The sequence below is a fragment of the Carcharodon carcharias genome, chromosome 13 (genome assembly GCF_017639515.1).
Source record: "Carcharodon carcharias isolate sCarCar2 chromosome 13, sCarCar2.pri, whole genome shotgun sequence".
Lineage (NCBI taxonomy): Eukaryota > Metazoa > Chordata > Chondrichthyes > Lamniformes > Lamnidae > Carcharodon > Carcharodon carcharias.
In genome coordinates, this window is record NC_054479.1 from 137,911,376 (window position 1) to 137,934,898 (window position 23,523).

General features: G+C 38.3%; 1 protein-coding gene across 5 annotated transcripts in view; it reads left to right on the forward strand.

The window, feature by feature from the left end:
- sfmbt2 (Scm like with four mbt domains 2) overlaps positions 1–23,523 on the forward strand; it is a 197,079-nt gene that overhangs the window by 12,543 nt on the left and 161,013 nt on the right. For all 5 annotated transcript variants that reach the window (XM_041202509.1, XM_041202513.1, XM_041202510.1 and 2 more), the window contains 2 exons: positions 6,153–6,247; positions 10,138–10,378. In XM_041202509.1, the coding sequence (XP_041058443.1) occupies positions 6,153–6,247; positions 10,138–10,378 (336 nt within the window). The remainder of the gene's footprint in view (positions 1–6,152; positions 6,248–10,137; positions 10,379–23,523) is intronic.

Here is a 23,523-nt window from a genome sequence, read left to right on the forward strand (position 1 = left end):
AAGAAAAAGATTTGAATTTGGCTACTGTTTGAATATTTAGGTCAGATTTTTCAAAGCTTGTAACTGAACACAATCTTGTTTTCCTGTGTTGATGATTTCCTAATAATTTATGTTTGAAAAATAATAAGCAATTTATGTTTGGGGTGGTGGGGGAGAAATAGTCAAACATTTAATTTGCAAATATAACTGCTTGTGACGCAAAATTTTCAAAACAAGTGCTGTCCAAGGTCTATTCATATTGCTCTGTGATTTTCATGGTGTTGTCATATGGAGCACTTTTCAAAATTAAAATTGTCTTTTCTGTTCCCAAATGATGCTAATTGGGTTTTGGTATGATGTGTATATAATGCACAAAGCTGAGGTATGCTGTTGCAAAATAAGAGAAAGAGAATAAGCAGCTTGTCACTATAGTATTAGTGTCATAACACATCACAAGTCTTATTCCACTCACTCATGTGAGGGTGTGTGGAGGGGTGGGGGGGATGTGCAGTGTTGCGGAAATTGGAATTAGGTATGTATATTCATGGGAAGATTGTAAGATTGTACATATTTCTGTTAATATTCTGTGTGCATTATTGACCTGATTGGAAAAATAGATCAGAAGGGCTGAGAGAGGAACCTGTGCTTGTATTACAGAATTGGAAAGAAGTAATGGAGATAGAAAAGGGGAGAAAGGGTAGGAGAAATTTTTTTAAAAAGCAGAAGGAAGGTCAGCTTTAAAAGTAGGCAAGCGTAGTAGAATCTAAAGTAGTGCCTTATTTAGATAATCTGGATATAAATTTGAGTCTAATATTAATTGACTTTGCATTATCTGATTGCCTTTAGCATTAATTTGCACTTCATTATATTATTTATGTTGCTTAATATAAATTTTTGGATAATTTTTAGTTCAAAAAATGACTGAATTAGCGGAACTAATTTTTATTTAGTAGTGTGCTTGTCTTCAACATAGTCCAGACCAAGAATGGGAGGCAGTACTCCCACGTTCTTAACTAGAAGAGATCAGAATTCCGACTCTCAGCTGATACGGCAAAGTAATGTATTTGATTTCTGTCACAACAGGGAACTTTTAACCTGCTAGTATTTCTTGGACTTAAATTGAACATTTAAAATCAAAAGACTCACATCCGATGGAATGGTTTGTTTGAGTATTGTAGCACAATAGACTATAGTCACTATGCTGTAAGATTGGTATAGGTATACGAAACTATGGCTTGTGGTATCAGACACAATTTGATATTTAGGTGCATGAGATAGTGTAATTGTTTTTTATGGAGGTAACTAGAAGTTCAGCAAAATATTGTTGACATTTATTCTAAGGGGGGTTGGTTTCTTGGCTACCAGTTGGCTTTTACAAGGCAAGAAATTGGATTTGAGGTGTTGAGATTTGCTTTGGACATTTTTTTGTCTTGTCAATTTGAATTGCCCAACCTGTGTTTATATGTTTATGTTTCATGTTATGTAAAATGTTTAATAGAGTGTTGATCTGTTGATAAAGGCACTGATAAAAGGAGGAGGCAGCTGACCTTCAAGTGCCATTATCTACCATGATTTTAATCTTATGCTACAAAAAAGAATTTAGGCCTGGTCAGTAGGTTTAAAGCACCAATTTTAAGGGAAATGGGAGTGGGCTGACTCAGTGTGCATGAGCTCCAAAGCTGTATTTGGAGATTACGGGGATGTGGATATCACTAGGCACCATTTGCACATTTAAACAGAACTCTACCAGTTTTGGATGGTTTCCTCCTTCCCTTCTCAAAAGAACAGATTACTTGGGAGGCAGCAGGATTGAAGGGGATATGTTGTTTACGTCATTTGGACTGGAGTTAAAATTGGGCCTAAAGGGACCAAAAAAGCTTCTGTCACTGAATTGTAATGTTACAGTTACTTTTAACAAGTAAACTAATGTGTCTGGCATGTTTTGTAATAAGTGTAAAATCTCACTGCAGACTCTTGTCCATGCTAGTACAATATTGAAACATTTTTTGCAAATGTTTTAAGGAAGGCAAGTGATGAGGATGACACAAGGAGTCTACAGAGGGATATAGACAGGTTAAGTGAGTGAGCAAAAAATTGGCAGATGGTATATAGTGTGGGAAAATGTGAGATTATGCACTTTGGCAGGAAAAATAGAGGAGCTGAATATTATTTAAATGGAGAAATGCTGCAGCCTGAGGGATTTGAGAGTCCTTGTGCATGAATCCCAAAAAGCTAACATAAACGTTCAACAGATAATAGGGAAGGCAAATGGAATGTAGGCCTTTATTTCAAAGGGAATGGAATATAAAAATAGGGAAGTCTTGCAACGCCAACCTCACCGTTAGCACAGGGCCGGTCCAGGATCTCGCCGGTCACCTTGATTTCGGCTATTCCACCATCGGTCGGCGACCTCTCTTTCTTGTTGTGTGCCAGCTTGTCCTGCATGAGTAGAGATGGAGAAAGTATAAGCAGGACACCTGCCGGCCAGATGATAAACGTGCCTGCCATGGAACTGGCGTGCTTCCCGAGAGTGCATAAATAATGAGGCAGGCTCAGGACGATATGGCGTGAAAACCCGCCATTGCTGTTGGCGAGCAGCATGCTGTTTTACCCGCCCACTACCGCACTTAGTGCAAATTTGGGAAAATTCAGCCCACTGCATAATAAAATTCTCTCTTTCTCCCCCACCACCTCCAAGTTTTTTGGCCAATTGTTTTAAATTTGTATCATTTGGTTACCAACCCTCCTTCCAGTGGAAACAGCTTCTCGATGCTAAAGATCATCGGTTTCTAGTTTGTGTCCCAGAAGAAATACCTCATGGCAATAGAAAAACATGGGATTTGCTTAATTTTTGGATTGGAATAATGTATTGACAGTAAAACCTAAGTATTTTAAACACCAAAGATAACTGTTGTAGCTGAGCAAAAGCAACTAATTGCAGGTGTTGGAGTGTCAGCTGTAGCTCAGTTGGTAACACTCTTGCCTCAGTCAGAAGTAATCAGTTCAAGTATCACTCCAGGATACTGAGAGAGTGCTGCACTGTTGGAGGTGCCATATTTTGAATGAGAGATTAAACCAAGGTCAGGTCCCATCTGTCTGCTCGGATAGATTCACAGGATCCCATTGTACTATTTTGAAGAGTAAGGGAGTTTATCACCGTTGTCCTAGCCAATATTTATCCCTCAATCAACATCTCAAAAGATCAGATTATCTTAGTCATCACATTGCTTTTTATGGTAATTTGCTTCACGTAAAATTGTCTGCTACATTTCTTACATTGCAACAGTGACTGTTCTTTTGCTATAAAATGCTTTGAAAAGGTCCAGTGGTCATGAAGAGCACTCCATGTTGCACAACTGGAATATTTGAGGCAGTAATGATATTTGCAGTATCATTGTTCACTGTCATTGTTCCTCTGAAATTGACAGCAATTTCTGGAGTTTGCACATGTGTAGTTAAATGCGGAGATCTAGAAGTTGCTGTTAGTTATTCTGTGCTTCCTCATTGCCTGCACTGTTGAACTTCCTGCAGACTACAATCAAGTAGAAATCACTGAACTGACAGTAACTTGCCCTTTATGGGGTTAGTGCAGCTTCACTTTTTAAGAGGGACTGACTGCCTTAGAGAAGGTTGGCATATGCTACTTGGCCCCCTGCAGCCAGCCAGCAGTATGTACCTCGCTTGGACCAACACTAGAATACGGTTAACAAGGAGGTAGCATCAAATTTGAAGCTGCCTACCTCCACCTCAATGTGCATGACCCTCTCCTTTTTTCCCCTGCCCCCATGTCCATTGTTTTTTATCATACTGATCCACTTTGAGAAGTTGGAATTCAAAAGGTAGTACTGAAAGAATAGTTTCATTTCATTTGAAGTTACTTGTGTGATATTGAAGGTCAATAGCCATTTGTCTATCAGTTCTATTGAACTACGTTGGACCAGATTTTGCTGTTGTAGGATGATGCGAGTTAGACTGCTTCAGGTCAGTACAATTTTTACCCACTAAGTTTGTGAAAGTGTGAGCTGATGATGTTACAGTGAGGGGAGTAGGGCACCTGATACTTGAGTTAGCAAGGCAACCAACAGTATACCTCCTTAACCAATCAGATTAAAGAATTAAGAAATAACCAGCAAAAGGTTCAATGTCAAATTGGGTACAGAGAAAGAGAGGGGAAAAAGATGAGAGAAAAGCAACAAAGGGAAAGTAAAATATTTAGCTTTTTTTATTAAAAAATCCTTATTTTAGAAAAATTCTAACAAATACCTGAAAGAATGAGATTTTAATAGTTAATTTTTAATGTCAGAGGTTGATTAGTAGTAATTAACAATGGTCACATCTTGAAAGGGATATTTGTGCTTGTAATGAGAACTTAACTTTCTGTGGCGAGTTTTTAGTTCATATCTACAGTGCAAATGCAGCAACTTCATACTATCTAATGCAGATCAATGGTAAGACAGACAGTGATGTGGTGTTTACACAAAGTTAATGGTGGAGTGGCGGGTGCAACTGGACAGCAGTTTTTGGATATTGACGTTTAACCACACATCTGCACCTCATCTGAAGCACCATTAACCTTGCCATTACTGACAGCAAAATCTGACCCATAATCAATGGTGTTTTTATTTTCTAGAAGTACAGTCAAAAGAAAAATTAGTATCCATGCAGTTACGAACATAAGGCTAACTAGATAGAGTATTTGCAGTGCAGAAAATTCAGATCACAGTACTATCATTAGGAATAATATAACTTCTGATGTTTTTTGATGCTTGGGTTTAATAAGCAAAGAAAGAGCTTGTAATTTGGCACAGTTTAGGATGCTGCATTACATTAAAGGTGCCATATAAATAGAAGTTGCTGTAAAAACAGAACATAATACCAGGATTTTGCAGTGGTAATTGTGGCAAAGCAGTTGGTCTTCCCTGTCATTCAGAAATTCCTACGTGTGCAGATCAATGTGGAAATCCAGAAGTTGCTCTCAGTGATTCTACACTTCTCTAGAGGTGCACTGCTGAGGACCCTGCAATCAATGGGAAATCTTTGAACTGATGAGAACTTCTTAGTTTTCGTCTCACTAACACTAGTGAGTTAGTGTTAAAATCCTTAAAAAAATTACACCTTGTCAAATGCGTAACTAGCTTCATAATTACTGCTAAACTACTGCACAGGTCCTGAAAAGTGAATTTTACGTGGAATGTCAAATTTCTCCATTTCGATTGGAAATAAAACAAAATCCACATTTGATTGTTTTGAATTTCCCTTATCTTTATTTAGCTTCATTCTTAATCCAATCATGATCATTTATTTTGCTATCTGAAATTTTCCACTTAATGGAAAGGTATTTAGTGCTTTTAACTTCCTGGTTTGCTGTGTTTGACTACTTCAGTGTGATTCACTGCTTACCCTGTTTACTGACATCACTGGAGTTGATGCTTGGATTTCCCTTTTATTTGGCGTGAGATTTAAACTGCCTTCAGGAAAGGGGAGGCCTGTGCCACTGAGAACCCTAGATCTTTGTGTGCAGCTTTCTTCAGGGTCAGCAGTGAGCGTTGAGCTTTGTTTTCCTGCTGACTACAAACCCCAGGCCATTAAAGTCAGGTATAAGGGAAGGTCATCCGACCAGTACATTTGCCTGTTCCATCATAACATATATAATTGTGTGTTAAATGGATAACTTCCTTTACCTTGCATGGTATATTATTTTAAATATTTCAATGTTTGAATGAATACGTTTAACTTAACGAGGTCCTTTTTGATTGTAAAACGTAAGCTTCTCTCTAATTCCTTACTCATAACTCATCCTCCTCACACTTGCGTCAGCTTAGTTACATTTTTCTGCACTGCAATACTTCAAACTCAGTTTTATAGACATCAGTATAATTAATCTACAGATATTGCTGACTTTCGTACTTGACCTACAGTTTCCGCCAGCTGCACAGCCATAAACAATTGGGATTCATGAAAATCATCAAATTACTTAAAATAGTGAAAATGTTCAATAACTTCATAACTGAGTGACCTCCAAAGAACTTTGCTTTTGACAAGCAGGCTTTTTTGGGTACTGCCTATAAGGTTAAAAAAAATTAATTATAGATAACTGTCAGGTACTTCAATTTTAAAACCATGAAGTAAAATAAGTACAGATGCTAAGCTTCTTCTCAATTCTATTTAAACAGATGTTGGCTCTGGGGGCGAGGACATCGACTTCAACTGGGATGACTATCTTGAAGAAACTGGTGCAAGTCCTGCACCACATAACTCATTCAAACATGTATGTATGTCAACTCTTGAGTACAATGAAATTAATGCCCAATATAATTTTGCCTCATAATCTGTAGTTTATAGTTTAAGAACTATCAATTTTGAGGTCATTATGTGAAGTATTTAATAATATATTATGCCATGTTATGTACGTGTTTATCTTTATGTGGAACAGCAGCAGTGACTCAAATGTGTTTTAAATCAAAAACCTAGATTAATGCATGCTTTATGCTATAAAGTAATTAAAAGTGCATACAGCCTTATTTATGATTACATGACCAAAGGTTAGTGTGGAGTCTGCATTTTAATTTTCTGGTAATCTACTGAAAACCACATCCTATCTGTAGTATTAATGTACAGTTAGATATTATGATATCACGTCCATTCAGGTACTCTCCCGCCTACGTGGTGCCCCTACTGCACTTTGCATACCCACTTCATAACTATAAACAGCTAGTAAGTTATTTATTGAAGGCAAGCTGTGATATAGCTGAAATAGCAAATGGCTGATAGAGTTCAACGTAGCCTTTCTGCTGATAATTGTGCAAGCTTCAGTCTTGTGGGTTATGGCATCAGAACCACTTAATTGAATGAATAACTGCCTTGGAGCATACCATTATGGATCAATTGAGGTATATTTAGTAAGTGACACTTAAGGCAGTGTGTACACCCTAACTAATTTGTGCCTTTTTGTATTACAGTAGATAGTTTTATTTTGTATGTCCTACTTTAATGTCCTACATTAAAATGGGGAATAAAATTAAACCAAAAATTAGAATGCCATGCAAAAGAAAATTACTGCAACAAAGTATTGTGTTCTTCTTTTAGTCTTTTATCACATGCTTTGAGTCTTCTTCTGTTTTGTTGGAAACTTCCCAGATATTATGGGTGTATATTCTTTATGGATGCCAGCTAAATTAATTAATTGCAATAGACACTAGGGGCAGGATTTTGGGATCAAACGAGGGTCGGAACCCTGCACTTGTATGAGAAAGGGTTACCCGACTGTGATTTTTCCCTGAATTGACCAATTAGTGGTCACACTCACTGTCCAATTAAGGATGACAGGCAGGCTCTCGAAGCTGGAGGGGCAATAGGAGGCCCTCCAGCACTGAAGAAGCAGTAGCCTGTAGCTCAGGTAAGAGAGAGAGAGTGAGAGAGTGTGTCAGTCACAACTGTAACTTTCTTATTTAACTTTTCAATATAATACTAGTTATAATAAGACCATAAGACATAGGAGCAGAAATTAGGCCATCGGCCCATCAAGTCTGCTCCGTCATTCAATCATGGCTGATAAGTTTCTCAACCCCATTCTCCCGCCTTCTCCCTGTAACCTTTGATCCCCTTACCAGTCAAGAACCTATCTATCTTGGTCTTAAATACACTCAATGACCTGGCCTCCACAGGCTTCTGTGACAATGAATTCCATAGATTCACCACTCTCTGGCTAAAGAAATTTCTCCTCATCTCTGTTCTAAAAGGTCTTTCCTTTACTCTGAGGCTGTGCCCTCGGGTCCTAGTCTCTCCTACTAATGGAAACATCTTCCCCACACCCATTCTATCCAGGGTAATGAGAGACAAGAGCTGTAAAGTTAAACCACTGAGTAGGTAATGTTGTCCACATCTCCGTGCTAGGTGTTATGTGTAGCAAAGAGCAAGTTCTGAGAGCTAACTTAAATATTTTTACAGTATTTGGAGCACTGGAAGGTGAGGTGGTGGCAGCAGCTGGTGAAGTTGGCTACCCTCAAAGCTGTCCCGCCATCCAAGACAAAACAGTCCACTTGATCAACACCCCATCCACCATCTTAAACATTCACTCCTTCCATGACCGGTGCAGTGTGTACCAGCTACAAGATGCACTGCAATCTCTGGCTAAGGTTTCTTTGACACCACCTGCAAATTCCTCTCCAAGCCTCGTAACAACATCCTGACTTGGAAATATACCGCTGTTCCTTTACTACCACTGGGTCAAAAACCTGGAATTCTCTCCCTAACAGCACTGTGGGTGTACTTACACCAAATGGATTGCGGCAGTGCAAGATGGCAGCTCGCCACCACCTTCTCAAGGTCAATTAGGATTGGGCAACAAATACTGGCCTTGCCAGCAATAGTCTCATCCCATTAAAGAATAAAAACAAAGTACAGTCGGTTTTCCAAAGTTGTGATCTATTATGTTTTGAAAGTTAATTTAAAAATATCTGGAATGTTTCACTCCAGTGTATTTTCACATTTTCACAAAGTATTTTTTCTAGAAGTATTATGTTAGATGTGCACACCAGGAAATCTATAGTTCCAGTAGACTTTCTGGAACTATACTATACCTTTGGCCTTGTGTTGGTTATTGAGGCTTATTCAGGATTCAACGAGCACAGTGTAGAATAATGCTGTCCCAAAAGTTGTCATCATATTTAGCCTGTTCAACTATGATGTATAAAAGTTGATTAAGTCACCATCTTAATTCAGGTTCAATGCATTAATTAAGTCTTTGATGCTGGATCTCCCTTTGCTTTGTCTTCAAAGGTTACTCAAAACACTTGAGCAACCCTATTGAATTCTTTGAAGATATGACAATGGGTAAACAATTGTGACGTCACAGGTGTGATATATTTAGATTTTAAAAAGCCTTTGTTAAGGTACCGTATAGTAAACTCGTGACTAAAGGTAGAACATGTAGAGACGGGTGACAAATAGTAGAATGGATAGCAACTGGCTATAAAACATAAAACAGACAATAGGGGTTAAAGGTAGTTACTCAGATTGGCAAAAGGTTAGTGCTAGGAGTATTGTTGTTTACCGTAGAAATAAATGATTTGGCCTCGTGAATCAAAAGTACAATCTCAAAATTTGCGGACACCAAATTGGGCAGTGCAGCTAGTATAGCGGAGTACAGTGACAAAATAAAGGAAGACATTAATAAACTTACAGAATTGGCATGTTTTGGCAAGTTAATTTCAATTTGGGTAATCCTAAGGTAGGAAGAAGAATAAGAAAGCCACAGCGCTCTTGGGAAATATACACCTAAATGGAGCTAAGGGACCTGGGGGCTACAGGTACACAAATCACTAAAAGTAGCAATGCAAGGTAATAAGGCCATAAAGCATCCAAAGCAGTGGGGCTTATTTCTGAAGGGATAGAACTGAAACGCAGAGAAACCATGTTAAACTTACACAGAGCCTTAGTTAGACCACACTTAAGGTTAGTATGAACAATTCTGGTCTCCATATTGTAAAAAGGATATAGGAGCATAAAGTGCAAAAAAAACAACCTACTAGGGTGATACCGCGACTGAGGTTATACCTATTGGGAAAAATTGAGCAGGCTGGAGCTCCCTTCTCTCTCAAAGAGAAGACTAAGCTGTGACCCGATATACATTTTAAAGATTATGAAAAGGTTTAATAAAATTGAGTTGAAGAAGGTGTCTTTACTTGCAGGACAGTCAAGAACTAGAGGCCTTATATATATAGCAGTCTATAATAAATCCAATTTGGGAGAAACTTTCTTATCTAGAGAGTGGTTAGAATGTGGAACTCAATTCCCTAGCGAATAGTTGAGATGACTAGCATTGTTGCATGTAAAGGTATACTGGATAAACACATGTAGGTGAAAGGAATAAAAGGATGTGTTGATGGGAGTAGATAATGATGGTTGGGAGGAGATTTGATTGGAGTACAAATCCTAGCATCAGACCTTTTGGGCCAAATAGAATAGAAACAGGCTTTCAGTACTGTGTAATACTTTTAAAGGTGATTCTGCTGAGAGCCATTGATGCCCCCCCCCCCCCCCCCCCCCCCCCCCCAAACCCCCACCCCGCCCATAAACTGGGAATGATTACACCTAGTTATTCTAGTTATAATTAACTTAATAACTAATTAGTATTTTCATTTTTTCTTTTATACACAGGTTGAGATCAGTCTCCAGAGTAGCTTCCAGCCAGGGATGAAGTTGGAAGTTGCTAATAAAAGTAATCCTGACACCTATTGGGTAGCTACAATCATCACAACATGTGGTCAGCTTTTACTCCTGCGCTACAGTGGATATGGAGATGATCGCAGGGCAGATTTCTGGTGTGATGTCATGACTGCTGATTTGCACCCTGTTGGCTGGTGTTCACAAAATAAAAAGGGACTGAGACCTCCTGAAGGTAGGATTTATGGGTTATCCCTGATAATTCGGAATCATAGTAATTGACAGCACATAACAGGTGGCTAAGTTCTTGGACATGTTATGGAAAGAAATCATAAGAATAAAGTTTAATATGTAAGCATTAAGGTAAACAGATGTTTAACATTCAGTGCTGGGGCAGAGTGATGCATGTTACACTCCCCCACTGCAGCTTGCAAAAATGCGACCTGTCAGAAATGGGTGCCATTTCCACATCTGGGTCCTGCCCGCCATTTTTTGAGTCAGCCAGATTCTGTGAAAATCCAGCTGGTGGAGTTAACATTTCAGGTTGATGACTTTTCTTCAGAAGTGGAAAACATTAGAGATTTTAAGTAACTACAGACAGAGCAGAACAAAGGAGAAGGTTTGTGTCATGTTGGAGTGAAAAGAGATTAAATGGCAAAATGGATGATGCTGCAAGACAAAAGGAGATGGCATTGGAACAAGTAATGAAACAAAAGATGGGCTGCAGGAGGTGTAAATGCTTTTATCTGAGTTGTTTTTTGAATGTATTCAGAGATATCTATTGATAGTGTCATAGGCCATTATATATATACTTGACAATTTTGACACTTAGGTACAGATTTTCGCCACAACGAAGAGCTTCTCTGTTGTGGTGAAAATCCCAGAAATGGCCGGAATTTCTAAGTCCTGCCCCCGAATCCAGCATTTCCCGTCTTTGCGGGGGCAGGACTGGAGTTGGGCCGGGGTTTGCACATGCGTGATTCACGAAGGCAGCTCGTCATTTAAATCATCAGCTGCCTCCACTGAAGTGGGATTTTGGAAAAACAGGAGTGTGGAATTCAGAGTGTGTAGATTAGAACAGGTAAGAGGAGGTCTGAATTTGGTGGATTCTTATGGATAACCAGGGTATCCCTGTGGATAGGGTCCCTGGACACCTTTGAGAGAGGCAAGGCACCCTTTGGAGAATGAAGGCACCATTTGGGAGAGTTAAAAGTGAACATGATTATGCACTTTTTAAGCACAAACCCATTGGAACTGTCTAGCTGCAAAAGGTGTCCAGGGGATGTCCAGCTGTCAAATCTGTCAGAGTTATCCAGTAAGTGTCAAAGCTATCCAAGAATGTCAAAGCTGTCATGGAGCTGTCCAAAGATACTAGGTGAGTTGGCATGGATGGAGTAAGGGGAAATGGGGGTGGGTACAAGGGCATTAAGTTGGCATAGGGATGTGAGGTGCTATGGGGGGTGGGGGCATGGGTTGGCATGGATTGGGCATAGTGAGTGTTTGGGAGGTGAAGGGTGAGGTATAGAAGGATTTTCTTGTTTTATTATTATTTTATTTATTTAAACACAGTGCTGGGGCACAAAGGCAGCCTTGCGCCCAGCCTGTCTCCTCCGTGCCTGGCAGCCTGCAGATTTGTTCAGGGGTCACCCACCCGACTCCTGTTTCAGCCCGCAAAGCCCCCCTCACCCCCTCACCCACCAACCCCTCTCCTGAGCAAAATTCCGACCTGTGGGTGGATATTTTTGAAGATTGGGTTGGCCGAGCCAGGAAATCACCTGACTCTATGGTCCTGACCCAGGGACAAAAATCTAGGCCTTAGTTTGGAAGGTTTCACAGCTCCTGTTCACTTTGCAATTATTTTTCAAACAACAGGAAAGTTCAGGGGCCAAATCCAGGTCTGAAATTCTACTCACTACATTGTTTCTGGTATGGTTTTATTAATGAAAAAATGCTTGCTATCCATTTTCAGCATAAATCAAAATATTTTGTGGTCTGCTTTTTTAAGAATGCAATTTTTTTCTTTTCAGCTGATTTTCACTGTCAGAATCTGAAGTTGGATTAGCACTGATTCTCTATTTCACCATTTATCTTTAAATAATTTGCCTGATTTTGACACAATTTGATATTTTAAATCTTATTTTGAGTATTTTAACTCAATAAGTCACGTGGAATAATTTTCTTAAAATTAATTTGTTTTCAGGCAATGCAATTGCTTCTCAGTAGAAAACTCTTTGTTACTTTGCATGCAATTATGATTTTTATAAAGCTAAGCTATTTTTTCATAGCTAATTGTGTGGACCTGTTCCTGTTTCTGATTTATCAGAAGCATTTTCTCTGTATATAAAATACGAGGGAATGTTTACAAGGGTTTGAATTTAACCGGCAGTAATCCCTGGGGTATTCTTGCAGCAGACTTAGTTTGCACATGACATCTTGAAAGGTTTGTAAATTTTTAAAAAATATTTAAGCACTCTGAAAAACAATATTACACATTGTATAAAAATACTTCAAAGTTATACATTTATGCCATTTAGTAATTAAATGCAACAAATTATAATTTTTCCCATGCAAAGACAAGTATTTATATAGTTTTGCATCTGTGTGGCACTTGAATGAGCTTTTGTTGTCTCAGTTTATTCCAGTGAATCATTGAATTTTTGTTTAACATTTTGAGATGTAATGTAATGTGTTATGTAATGGGACTTGCTCAGGTAGCAACTATGGTACTACCATTTATCCTCATCAGAAATCTGTCCATTTAAGACCACTACATAGAACATTCTTTTACACCTGTGTGCTTAGTGAACTGTAATGATGAATGTCTTTCAAAATTGTATTGATCTTTTTCCAAGAAAGTAATATCTCCTTTTTAAAAGGTAATTTGTTTTTGGGCATTGAACACACATTTGAAGTGCAATATTATATTGTGGTCTTTAACCCAGAAGGTCACTATAAGCTCCAAAGACATACACCCGACAGGAACAGAATTGATGCCAGTAGTGAAATAAAAAGGTCTGGGTATTATAGTGAATCACTCATGACCAATTTCATGAAGCTGTAGCTAAAGCAAACCAGCTTCCAGGATGTATTGACATGACAATTGACTACAAAACAAAGCATACCATTTTGTCTTTGTATAAGACCTTGGCTCGGTCTCACTTAGAATGCTATGATCGGTTTTGGTCTCCTCACATGATGGGGAATTGTGAGGCTCTGAGGAGGGCCACAAGATTATTTACCAATTTAAAACATTTTAGCTATCCAGATGGGCTCAAAGAGCTAGGTCTGTATATATTGGAGAAGTTTAGATTCATAGCACAGTTTTAGTCAAGGGTGTGAACAACATCATATTTGACAGCAACTATGGTGTAGCATCTTGCTCTCATTCTCCTTTATGTTTCTATAGTGATCATTATGGTTGACCACATTGCCCTATCCAATTCCTCTCAGATTGAATTAATCACCATTGTGAGCTTCCACTAATTGTGATCATTGCAGGTCTTCAAGGAGACTCATATTAATTTTTTTAGGTGCAAGAATAGGTTTTAAAGGGTTTTTTTGGCTTACTAAGAAGCTAACTACTGTACTGGTAAGTGGTTATATATAAGTTTTTAAAGATTTTCAGTTATTTAAAATCAGGATACTCAGACGGTGGATTAGACACTCATTAAATTTTTTTGTGATAAACCAATTTTCAGCTATATTAATAAAACTGCACCAAGTTACTATTTGTAAATGTATCTCAGAATATTTTTAATGCAAAAAGGTTTTGTAAAATTGTGTTCTAAAATGCTGCCAGTTTGCGCTTGTTCATGGATAGTTTTACAATCGGCTATATGCAAAGTTTTAGTGGAAACTTGAGCGACAAAAAGCCCTTCTTAAAACTAGTGTTATTTGCGCCCAGATTGCTGATTTTTGTGCCCAAAGTGAAACGACTAGCCATTTCTTTTATCCCTACCACAAGTTCCGAACCTTTGCCATTGACTCAGTCACTCTCCCCAGTCACACTCTCAAACTGAACCAGCCTATTCATAAGTGCCACCTTTTTGACTTTTCTTTAAGCTTTTAATCCTACATCTTGTACATTATCCAGCTGCTTAATTGACCTCTGCAATATTGCACACTTCTATCCTTAATTTAACCCTTCCACTACTGAAACCCATGCACATGCTAATGGGCAGCTTGAGACTCCACTACTGCAAAGCATTGCTTGTAGGGCTCCCAGTGTGGGTGGACCCTTCATAAGCTCTAGTTTTTCCAAAGTTTGTTATTGCCCCAAGTTTGTTATTGCCCCATGTTAATTCCTTCTTGCTCATCATCCCAGTACACATTGAGCTACCCTAGCCCCCCACTTTCCGACACATTAAATTTCAAATCCTGTTTACATCCATAGCTTTGTCCCAACCAATCTCCACAACCTCCCCCAGCCTTATCTCTCCCTCCATTCATCTGACTGCAGCCTTCTGTTTGCAAGCTTCCACTCCTTTTTATGCCCACCATTATTGGCAGCGCAATTTCTGATGAAAGATCACAGACCTGAAATGTTTGTCCTGGTAGGGATTTTCCAGCAGTATCGTCGTGGGTGAGATGGAAAATTTGACGGACTGGTCAACGTTCCGTTGAATTGAGGTGGGATTTTCTGGCCCTCTGGTGGATGGGACCAGAAAATCCTGGTCTCTTGTTTCTCTCCCTGTATGTGCTGCCATATCTGCTGAGTGTTTCCACCACATTTTAAATTTTGACTTCCAATGTCCACAGTACTTTGCTTTTGTATTGCTGGCACAGCCTTCAGCCACTTCTTTTTAGAACCTTCCTAAATTTCTGCCTCTGTACCTTTCTCACCAACTTTTATAAACCTTGGAGCCAATTTTAATTCCCAGAGGGAAACTGCAGGGCCCATCAGACAGCACCTTGAGGTCTCCTGGATTTTAACCGCTAGGCCTCCTTGCTATGTGGTCTGTCTAGTTCCCACCCAAAAAGGGCATGCAGTTGGGTATGAGGATAGGAGTGGCCTTCCAGGAAGCAAGAAGGGTTGCCAAGAGCAGAGGTGGCCTACACTTTTCATATATAGTGAAAAACTTAGCTTTTAAGTATCACATTGTTGTTGTCCTGTGACCTGATTCAGTCTGTTGGGAAAGCTGAGTGACTTCTCTGATCACGCCTGGGTTAAAATTACAATTGGGTCCAATGTCATATATATCTGGGTGTTTGAAGATGGACCTTGCTTTGGGTGGGCAGCTTAACTAAGGGAGTTGTTCCTTGGGGAAATAATTGAATTGATTTCCATTTTCTGTAGTTACTTAGTTCTTTTGAGTATTGGTCTGAATAACTTAATTAACTGTAACTATGATAGATATCTTTATGAAATTGACCTTTGTGGATTCTGGTAGTATAACAAGATTAGGATACTGAAATCCAGATGAAGTTCCTTGGCTTAATAAATGCTCTTGCAATGCAGGCAAATGATGTTGAGCTCGACATCTAAATATTTTATACAAAAAAAAGAGAATTTCTAGGTGATGACATTGCCCACAGGAGACCTCCATAGGGAGGAGATGTAATGTGTAAAATTGCACCAACGGTATTGTGTGCACTTTACACCTAAACATTCTGCATCAAATATAATGATAACTGTTGTGATGTCACTTTAAGGGAATATGCAAATGAGCAAGTACCCTCAATGTAGAGCAGCATGGGACTAGCAGCATGTAGCGCGTGCAGTGTGTTTTTGGAATTGCAGCCGTGTTGTGCTTGAGTAATAGTTTCTGAACCTATAAAGTGAACCTGTACTGCCAAGCCATCCTGTACTGTATCTTCAAATAAACCAAACCTATGTCTAGTTCATCAGTCCTATGTGAGATTGGTAAGTTTGTGTAAAGCAAACATAGAAACACAGCAATGACAAAGTGAGATTTAGTTTGACATAATATACTATCTAATTGACTCAGTTATTTCTTTGGTGGTGGGCGTATAGTTATGTTTTTAATGCTTTGTAAAAGAGCACTTAATATTGTAATTTACAGAAGATTCAATAAAATTTGAGTCCCATTAGTATTTTAAAATCTACTATTTAGAAAACAGTGGCGATAATGTTCAGAAGCGGTCTTGAGTTTCAATGAGTAACCGAAAGGCAGATTAATTTTGACAGATTTCCCCTCTGCACATTGGTTTTACATTAAGATTTACCTCTGTGCTTGCATGATAGCTGTACTGCATTTTTGGACCTGTGGTCCTTGCAGATGTAAGCAATATGTATAGACTTATCAAATGGGATGCAGTTACTGCTTATGCCGCATTTTCATCAAACAAGCATGAACTTTTATAGGTGCACATGTTGGAGTCTTGAAATTATAATTACATTTTTGTTACGGTGTTAAACGGCTGCTGAATTCAACAAAGATGTCGAATGTATAACACCAGTTAAGTGATGTGAGATCTCTTAGTTGATTCCTCTTGTGGGTGAACCCTGAACTAGGGGGCACTGTTTTAAAATTAGGGGTCACCCTTTTAGGACAGAGATGAGGAGAAATTTTTTCTGAGGATTGTGCGACTTTGGAATTCTCTGCCTCAGAAGATGGTGGAGGTGGCGTCATTGAATATTTTTAAGGAAGAGGTCGATAGATTCTTGTTAGGCAAGAGAATCAAAGGTTATTGGAGTTAGATCGGATTGTGGAAATTGAAGCACAAGATCATCAGCCATGATCTTATTGAATGGGGGAGCAGGCTCGAGGGGCCAAATGCTCTATTCTTGTCCCTATTTCTTATTTTCTTTCTAATGATTTGAGTGACCCTTTGGATTAAATGCACACACAGCTAATGAATGCCATTTCATTTTCTGTACTGTAAATATTTGGTAATGTAAATAAAAGAATATTTATAAGTTTGACACACCTGCACATTATTGTCACTGAACATTTGTGCATCGAGGTAAATATTGCTATCAGGATCTTTATAATTGGTGCAGTGAAGTAATTTAGAAATAAATGATTATTGTTACAATAATCGCTTGGTTATTTTGAAAAGCTGTAACTTGTTCATCATAATGGTATTTAAATTAATGAAATGACTAAATCATCCATAAAGTCATTCTAGTTAGAAATGAATAGACATTCTTAGTGTATTGTTGAAATACACTGAAATGTTTAATTTCATTAAATTATGTTAGAATATATTCCATTGAATTGTGAGATAGTTAAATTCAAAAACAGCAGAGTGCAGAAGAATTTCACAGGTGATTGGATTTTGTTAAGGTAGCACTACATATGCCAAACATTTTTAACCAATTGGCTGGAATCTTTTAAAAGTGACAATTACACTGTTAAATTTGAATACCTTTAACATTTAAATGTTGATTAGTTTATCAATGGAAAAGTAATGTTGGTGATGAGACTAGAAGCAATTTGTGTTCCTGTAGTTAGGGTTGAAATTAAACTCTATGTACATGTAAAATGCAACCTTACAAGGTTGGGATTTAAAGCTCCATTTTTGTGTCAGCTGACCCTGACCTAATTTTCTCCCAATTGGTTGGTATTTTGATGTGAAAGAATGGCTAGAACTCTGAATGTTTATCATCCCAGAGTAATGTGGCCTTAAAGAAGCCAAAAATCCTACTTTTGTTACACTGTATATAAACTTTACTGACTGTTTGTTTTACAGCCGTTCTATAAAACCACATCTGTCGAGTGTTAATGAGCACAGACTTCAGATATTGTGTGTCAGCTTACATTCAGCTCACGTGTCCACAATATTGCCTCCAGGAGAATAATCTGGAGTATCATGTAATATGCATTTTCCTTTCTTGTTTGCAATGTTTAAAAAAAGTTGTACAGTATGATATAATTCGTGCTTATTTGTAAGGCAGATATTGTGGTTATATAACTGAGGCTAGCAAAAACATTGCAAAGTTAACTTGGATCAGCCATACCATAGTGCTTCAGAGCAGCAATGTGGAGTTATGAACCATGGGTTCCTTTTCCCTACCCTCTTCTTTGTTACTGATCTCGATCCTAATCCATTGGGACATAACAAATGGATACCTTTGGTTTCATGTCACTGTTTAATTCCCCCAATAGTTCAGATCAACATTAATGGTTTTTCGTCTGTACCTGTGCATTTTTAAAACTTCTTTTCACGGGATGTGGGTGTCACTGGCAAAGCAAGCCTTTGTTGTCCTTCGCTAATTTCCCTTGAACTTTGGCTTGCTAGGCCCATTCTGTATGTGTGCGTGTGTTCTCCTTCACCTTATTTGGTTGCAGCCTGTTATCTAGTGCTTGTCAGTTTAGAGTGTGTAGACTAGTGTTTATTTAAAATGTGCTGCTTGAGTTGGTAGTGACAGAATTTTCTGGATCAGGTTGGATGCATTTTTCATTGTCCCAAACATATCTGGGAGCAGTATAAAATCAGTGATCAGTAGCAATTTTGTAAAAAAAAAAAATCCATCCACCTAAAATAAACTTTGACCTGTTACAATTTTTTCCTTCTTCCCCTCCTACCCCATCTCTCAATGTCATCATCTCAATTGTGTTGCTATGAGATGGAAATGTTGGAAGATGTCTCATCTTTGGGCTATTCTCACTGCACTTAAAAGCAGTGGGGAACTTACTACCTTGTCACTGTCTAAAATGCTTTGGCATTCAAATGCCAAGAAAAGGCTCCTTGTCCTGTATGATATGAAGCCTTCTTGCTGATCAGACATGATTTATGGTGCACTGGAATTGCATTAAAATTACTTGATAACATTCAGTGGTGCAAAAGTGTACATTGTGTAGCTGAGTAGAATTGATTTTTCACACACACAATTGCAATTTTTGCTGTTATTGGATTGGAGTGTATAAATTGCAATTTTATGCATTTATTCAGACTCTATTGGAATATGAAATATTATGCTGCAGTTGTAGTTGTAACCTCTATTTGTGTAGAGCACCCTGGAAATTAGTATTTACTTGCTTAGTTCAGCGGCCTAGCCTGTTAACCATCCTGCGGAGTTCTCTTTGCAACTAGACTGTTATATGATCTATACTTCACCACTGTACCATCTAAATAACTTGTTGTTTTTGTACTATCACATTTCCACTGTCGTGAAAAAGTTTGTATATCTTATCTGTATTATGATTATTGTATTCAAGAGGCAAATCAAGTTGAAAAATTATTTTACCTTATTGAATGTTTCATTTGTTTTGCAAAATATTTTACAAATATTGCAATTGTACCAAATTACAGTACCTAATTTTTGGGAAGTCATATTAGGTGTGATACCGCTTGATCAGGTGAACATTACCAAGCAACTTTCAAAGTTTGAGCAATTAGACAAATTGTTAAATGTGGGGCATTATTATCTGAGCACTGTCCAAGTTGTTTGTTGATCCAGAATTCCTCTTGAAGTTTCTAACTTTTTGCAGTTTGAGGTAAGGTGGTGCAGAAATGATGATACATTTGGTTGTGGCATGACTTTACAAACATAAATTTGCTCATTATCTGTTGAAATAGAAATTTAACAGATAGAGGTTGCAAGTCTGTGGCTTGGTATAATTGTGTAATCTGTTCCTGAGAAAATATTGTAGATTTCTTTGTGGTTACCTTTTCTGACTTTTGGCAATTTAGTGTATATGCTTTTGAAATGAACATTTGGTAACATTGTAGTTGAAAACTTCGCATCTGTGCACTTTTTTTTGTGAATGTTAATGCATATTTTCTATTTTTTTGTCTATTTTCTCTGTCAGTTTCTTCCTCCCTGTCCTGAGTTCTTGCTGCACAGATCTAATACCACCTTCGGTAACTTGGCCAAATGGCTGTATTTCATGTGTGAATTTTAACAGAAATTTTTGCGGGAGGAATGTGGCTCAAATCCACGTCTGATCCTTTCCTCAATACATGTCATTTGCAGCAAGGTTTAATGGATAGCATCAAATTTGGTGGTATTTTGCCTTTCCCTAGCCCATGATATCGCTTTGGTAGAAATCAGCTAATTAAGTGCAGACTCGGAATTGAGGATCTTCCTGGCCTGTATGGCTACTTGTAGAGACTCACTGAACCATTGTCAGAGCTGCTTTTGTAAATATTCTAAAGTGGGTTATCATATTATAAAATAGAACAAGAGGACATGCATGTATAAGTTCCATTGATAATTGTTACTTGTAAAGACAAGTTGCTAAAATTGTTGTGCTAACTGTTGGAATTCCTGCTTGTATAGGGTGTAACCTTTTACCATTTTGGCATGTAGTTCTTTGAGGACAAGTTATTTGACAGTATCTTAGAATAAATTATTATGAAAGGATTTGCATTAGTATAAATATGTTAAATGGATGCAATACAAATGAGCATGATTGTAGATCATAATTTTGTCTCTGTTTGGAGACCGAGGTTGTGATTTGGGGAGGGCGTGTAAGATCACAGGGGCTCTCTGAGGAGTCAGAAATTATGGGGAGCTGCCAGATTGTAAGGAGGCTGTGGAGGCTCAGAGCAGGTGGGAATATTTTGGAGTGAGGTGGATGATTGCAGGTGGTTGGGTGGGTTTGAGATCATGGTGGGGGAGGGGCGGTGGTGGTAGGAGTTCTGGCGTGAGGGTGGCTAATCATGGTATCTGTAAAGAGGTCAACTTGTTGGTGCCAGATGACCATTTTTCTTATGTATAAAACACATGGCACTTCATTAGGTATTAGTCTCAGCAGTTATACTGCTGTTACACCTGTTTTGTAGTGAAAGCTGCCACTCTAAATTGCACTTGACTTATTATGCACCACTGCTTCCTCAGAATCATGCTGCGTAGAGATTTGGAAAAACCAAAATCCCCCTAGTCATGTATCCGGTATTAACTAGAGCAGTATAAGAATACTGACTGCTAGATTAGTGAAGTTGATTTGAGACATTGGACTTGCAGTGGCAAGTACCTATCACAGTGGGAGTCTAAACTTCTCTATTGTGTCTTTTTGACTAAAGCAAACTGATCATCATGACACCACCATCTTGTGGAGTTCTGGTTCCCACAGCCTGTTGAAGAAGGAAACTGTGGCAATGGGAATTTACTTTGCTTTTTATTTACTGTAGTCTTAACGAGCATACCAAAATGAGTACTGCCCCAAAATAAAGCATTAATTTGCCACTCATTGAGATCTAGTATATTCATAAATTCTCAATGGCTTTCTGTCGAAGGGTCATGAGGACTCGAAACGTCAACTCTTTTCTTCTCCGCCGATGCTGCCAGACCTGCTGAGTTTTTCCAGGTAATTCAATTTCACCAGCATTATTGCCAATCCAAATTGGAGAATGGATTGGAATTCCATTCCATCCACTGCAGGCTTAGCTCATTTGAGAATACCTAATTAAATCATGTCTTGGTTACTTGAACAATAGTTTGGAACTAAGGGTATCACAAGATTCAATTTCCAGATATTGACATGCAGGATTTCCCTTTCCAATATTGATCATAGGAGTTGGGTGCCCAAGGTCTCAAAGCAGTGGTTAAAAACTCAGTTGGTTCACTTAGAGGACACCATAATGTTAAAATAAGCTTAGTTTAGAAACCTCTTCATGTGCTTTCCCGAATTTGCTTTACTTTTTGTGCTTTGCGTTCTAGTTATTCTGTGTGGCATTATTCTAATTCTTGTTCTCTCAGCACAATTTGCTCCACCAGTGGGCTTCTCATTGGGAATTTCCCTACATGGCTCATGTCAAAATAGGGGACAATGAACTAAGGTATGCCAGGCAGGCCATTTAGCACAATGGATGCTCTTTGTCCATACACTGGTGCCTAAATATCTGTGTTTGCAAACAAACGAGAATGTACTTCACTTTAGCAGCTGATTTCGTGCAGTTGGAGGCTTCTATTGACAAAGGTGCTGGGTCAGAAGATCCAATAGCACCACAAGGATATGTTGGATGCTTCCTTGGAAGCAACCAAACCTCGTTGCTATGCGCAGGTGATCAGCAGGCAGCATATTCTGATTGGTCACACTTGCCAAGATGCTACCAACCATATCGGCAGATGATGATTGTGGGGAACCATCTTCTCAGGGTTAGAAGAGATCAAGGTGCACAATTGTTCGAATGAGAAGAGCTGCATGATACCAAGTGCCAAAGGGCTGGCACAACCGCTGATGCTCCCAGTCAGTTGTGGCCTTTAGCCTGTTTCCACTTTCTTGCTGGCAGACAGTAGTGTCGACTTTATTTTAAAATCAGGTTCATCTTCCAGTGTGTTTTACTGCATCTTTGTTATGCCAACCTGCTGCTTCAAACATGAAATCCGTCTTATGAATATTTGCATACAAAAAGCTCTGTAATCTATTTCTATTGATTTGATAAGTACGCTAATCAAGTATCACAATATAAAGACACTTAAACCTGCACCATTTTCAAGCTTTAATGATCTAATATAATAGAATATCCTATTACTATATTTCTTTCAGTTAATTGTTTTGATTTTGTAAACGTTTGGCTACTTGCCTCTGTGAAACTGCTAAACAGGCTACTTCTCCACAATTACACGGTGACTGCTTGAAGCATGTGTGTTTTAATACTGAAGTTGGCTAGCTTAAAATTGAAATTTTTAAAAATAGAGGAACATTCTTAAAGCGTATACTATCTAATCATGTTTGAATAATTTGGACACACACAATACTATTACCAGCAAATGGCAAGTATGGAACAAATGTAGCATTGTTGCAGATTTATTATCCTGGTGTACTTTGACACATTTGCTGGCTTATTTCAACAAATCTGGAGTAACATTTATGCACATGTCTTGGGTTTGTGACCATACAACAAGCATCTTTTTCAATTGGACTGCAGAGAATTCTTTTTATCTCTTTAGAAGTTTACAGATGCAAGACTGACAAAATAACAACTGCCAAAATGCAGCTCTGTTATTGTGCAGCTTTCTACAGGGCACGGTGTAGGAAGCACTGGTTTATGGATACAGAACAGGTAATAAACCACACAGAGGTTGGGAACAGTATCTCAAATGGGCATGAATAAATTATATTTCTAGCTCAAGGTGATTTTATTCTAATCTTTTCACCATGAATTATCAATGACCAGTGATAGCAGCAATAGAATATAGGTTTTTCTTGGACATTACAAACTTGACAATATTTACAGAGCAGGACTATTGATATCAACAGTAAAAGTTTCTCCTGGTAAATGTGGATACTCGTTTACATAACATCAGAATTGTAGGATTTTGATTTATTTACTACACATGTACCCTTTCAAATCTTTTATCATTTTTTTTCTTGTAAAAGCAACCTCGTACTCACCCAAGTAATCAGTCTTTAACTACAAATTGATAGAACGATTATCAACAGGTTACTCAATTGTGGAAGTCAGCAAAATGGAGCCTATTCCCACTTTTAAGGTGCACCTATATCCAGAGGCTTTTGGTAGTCA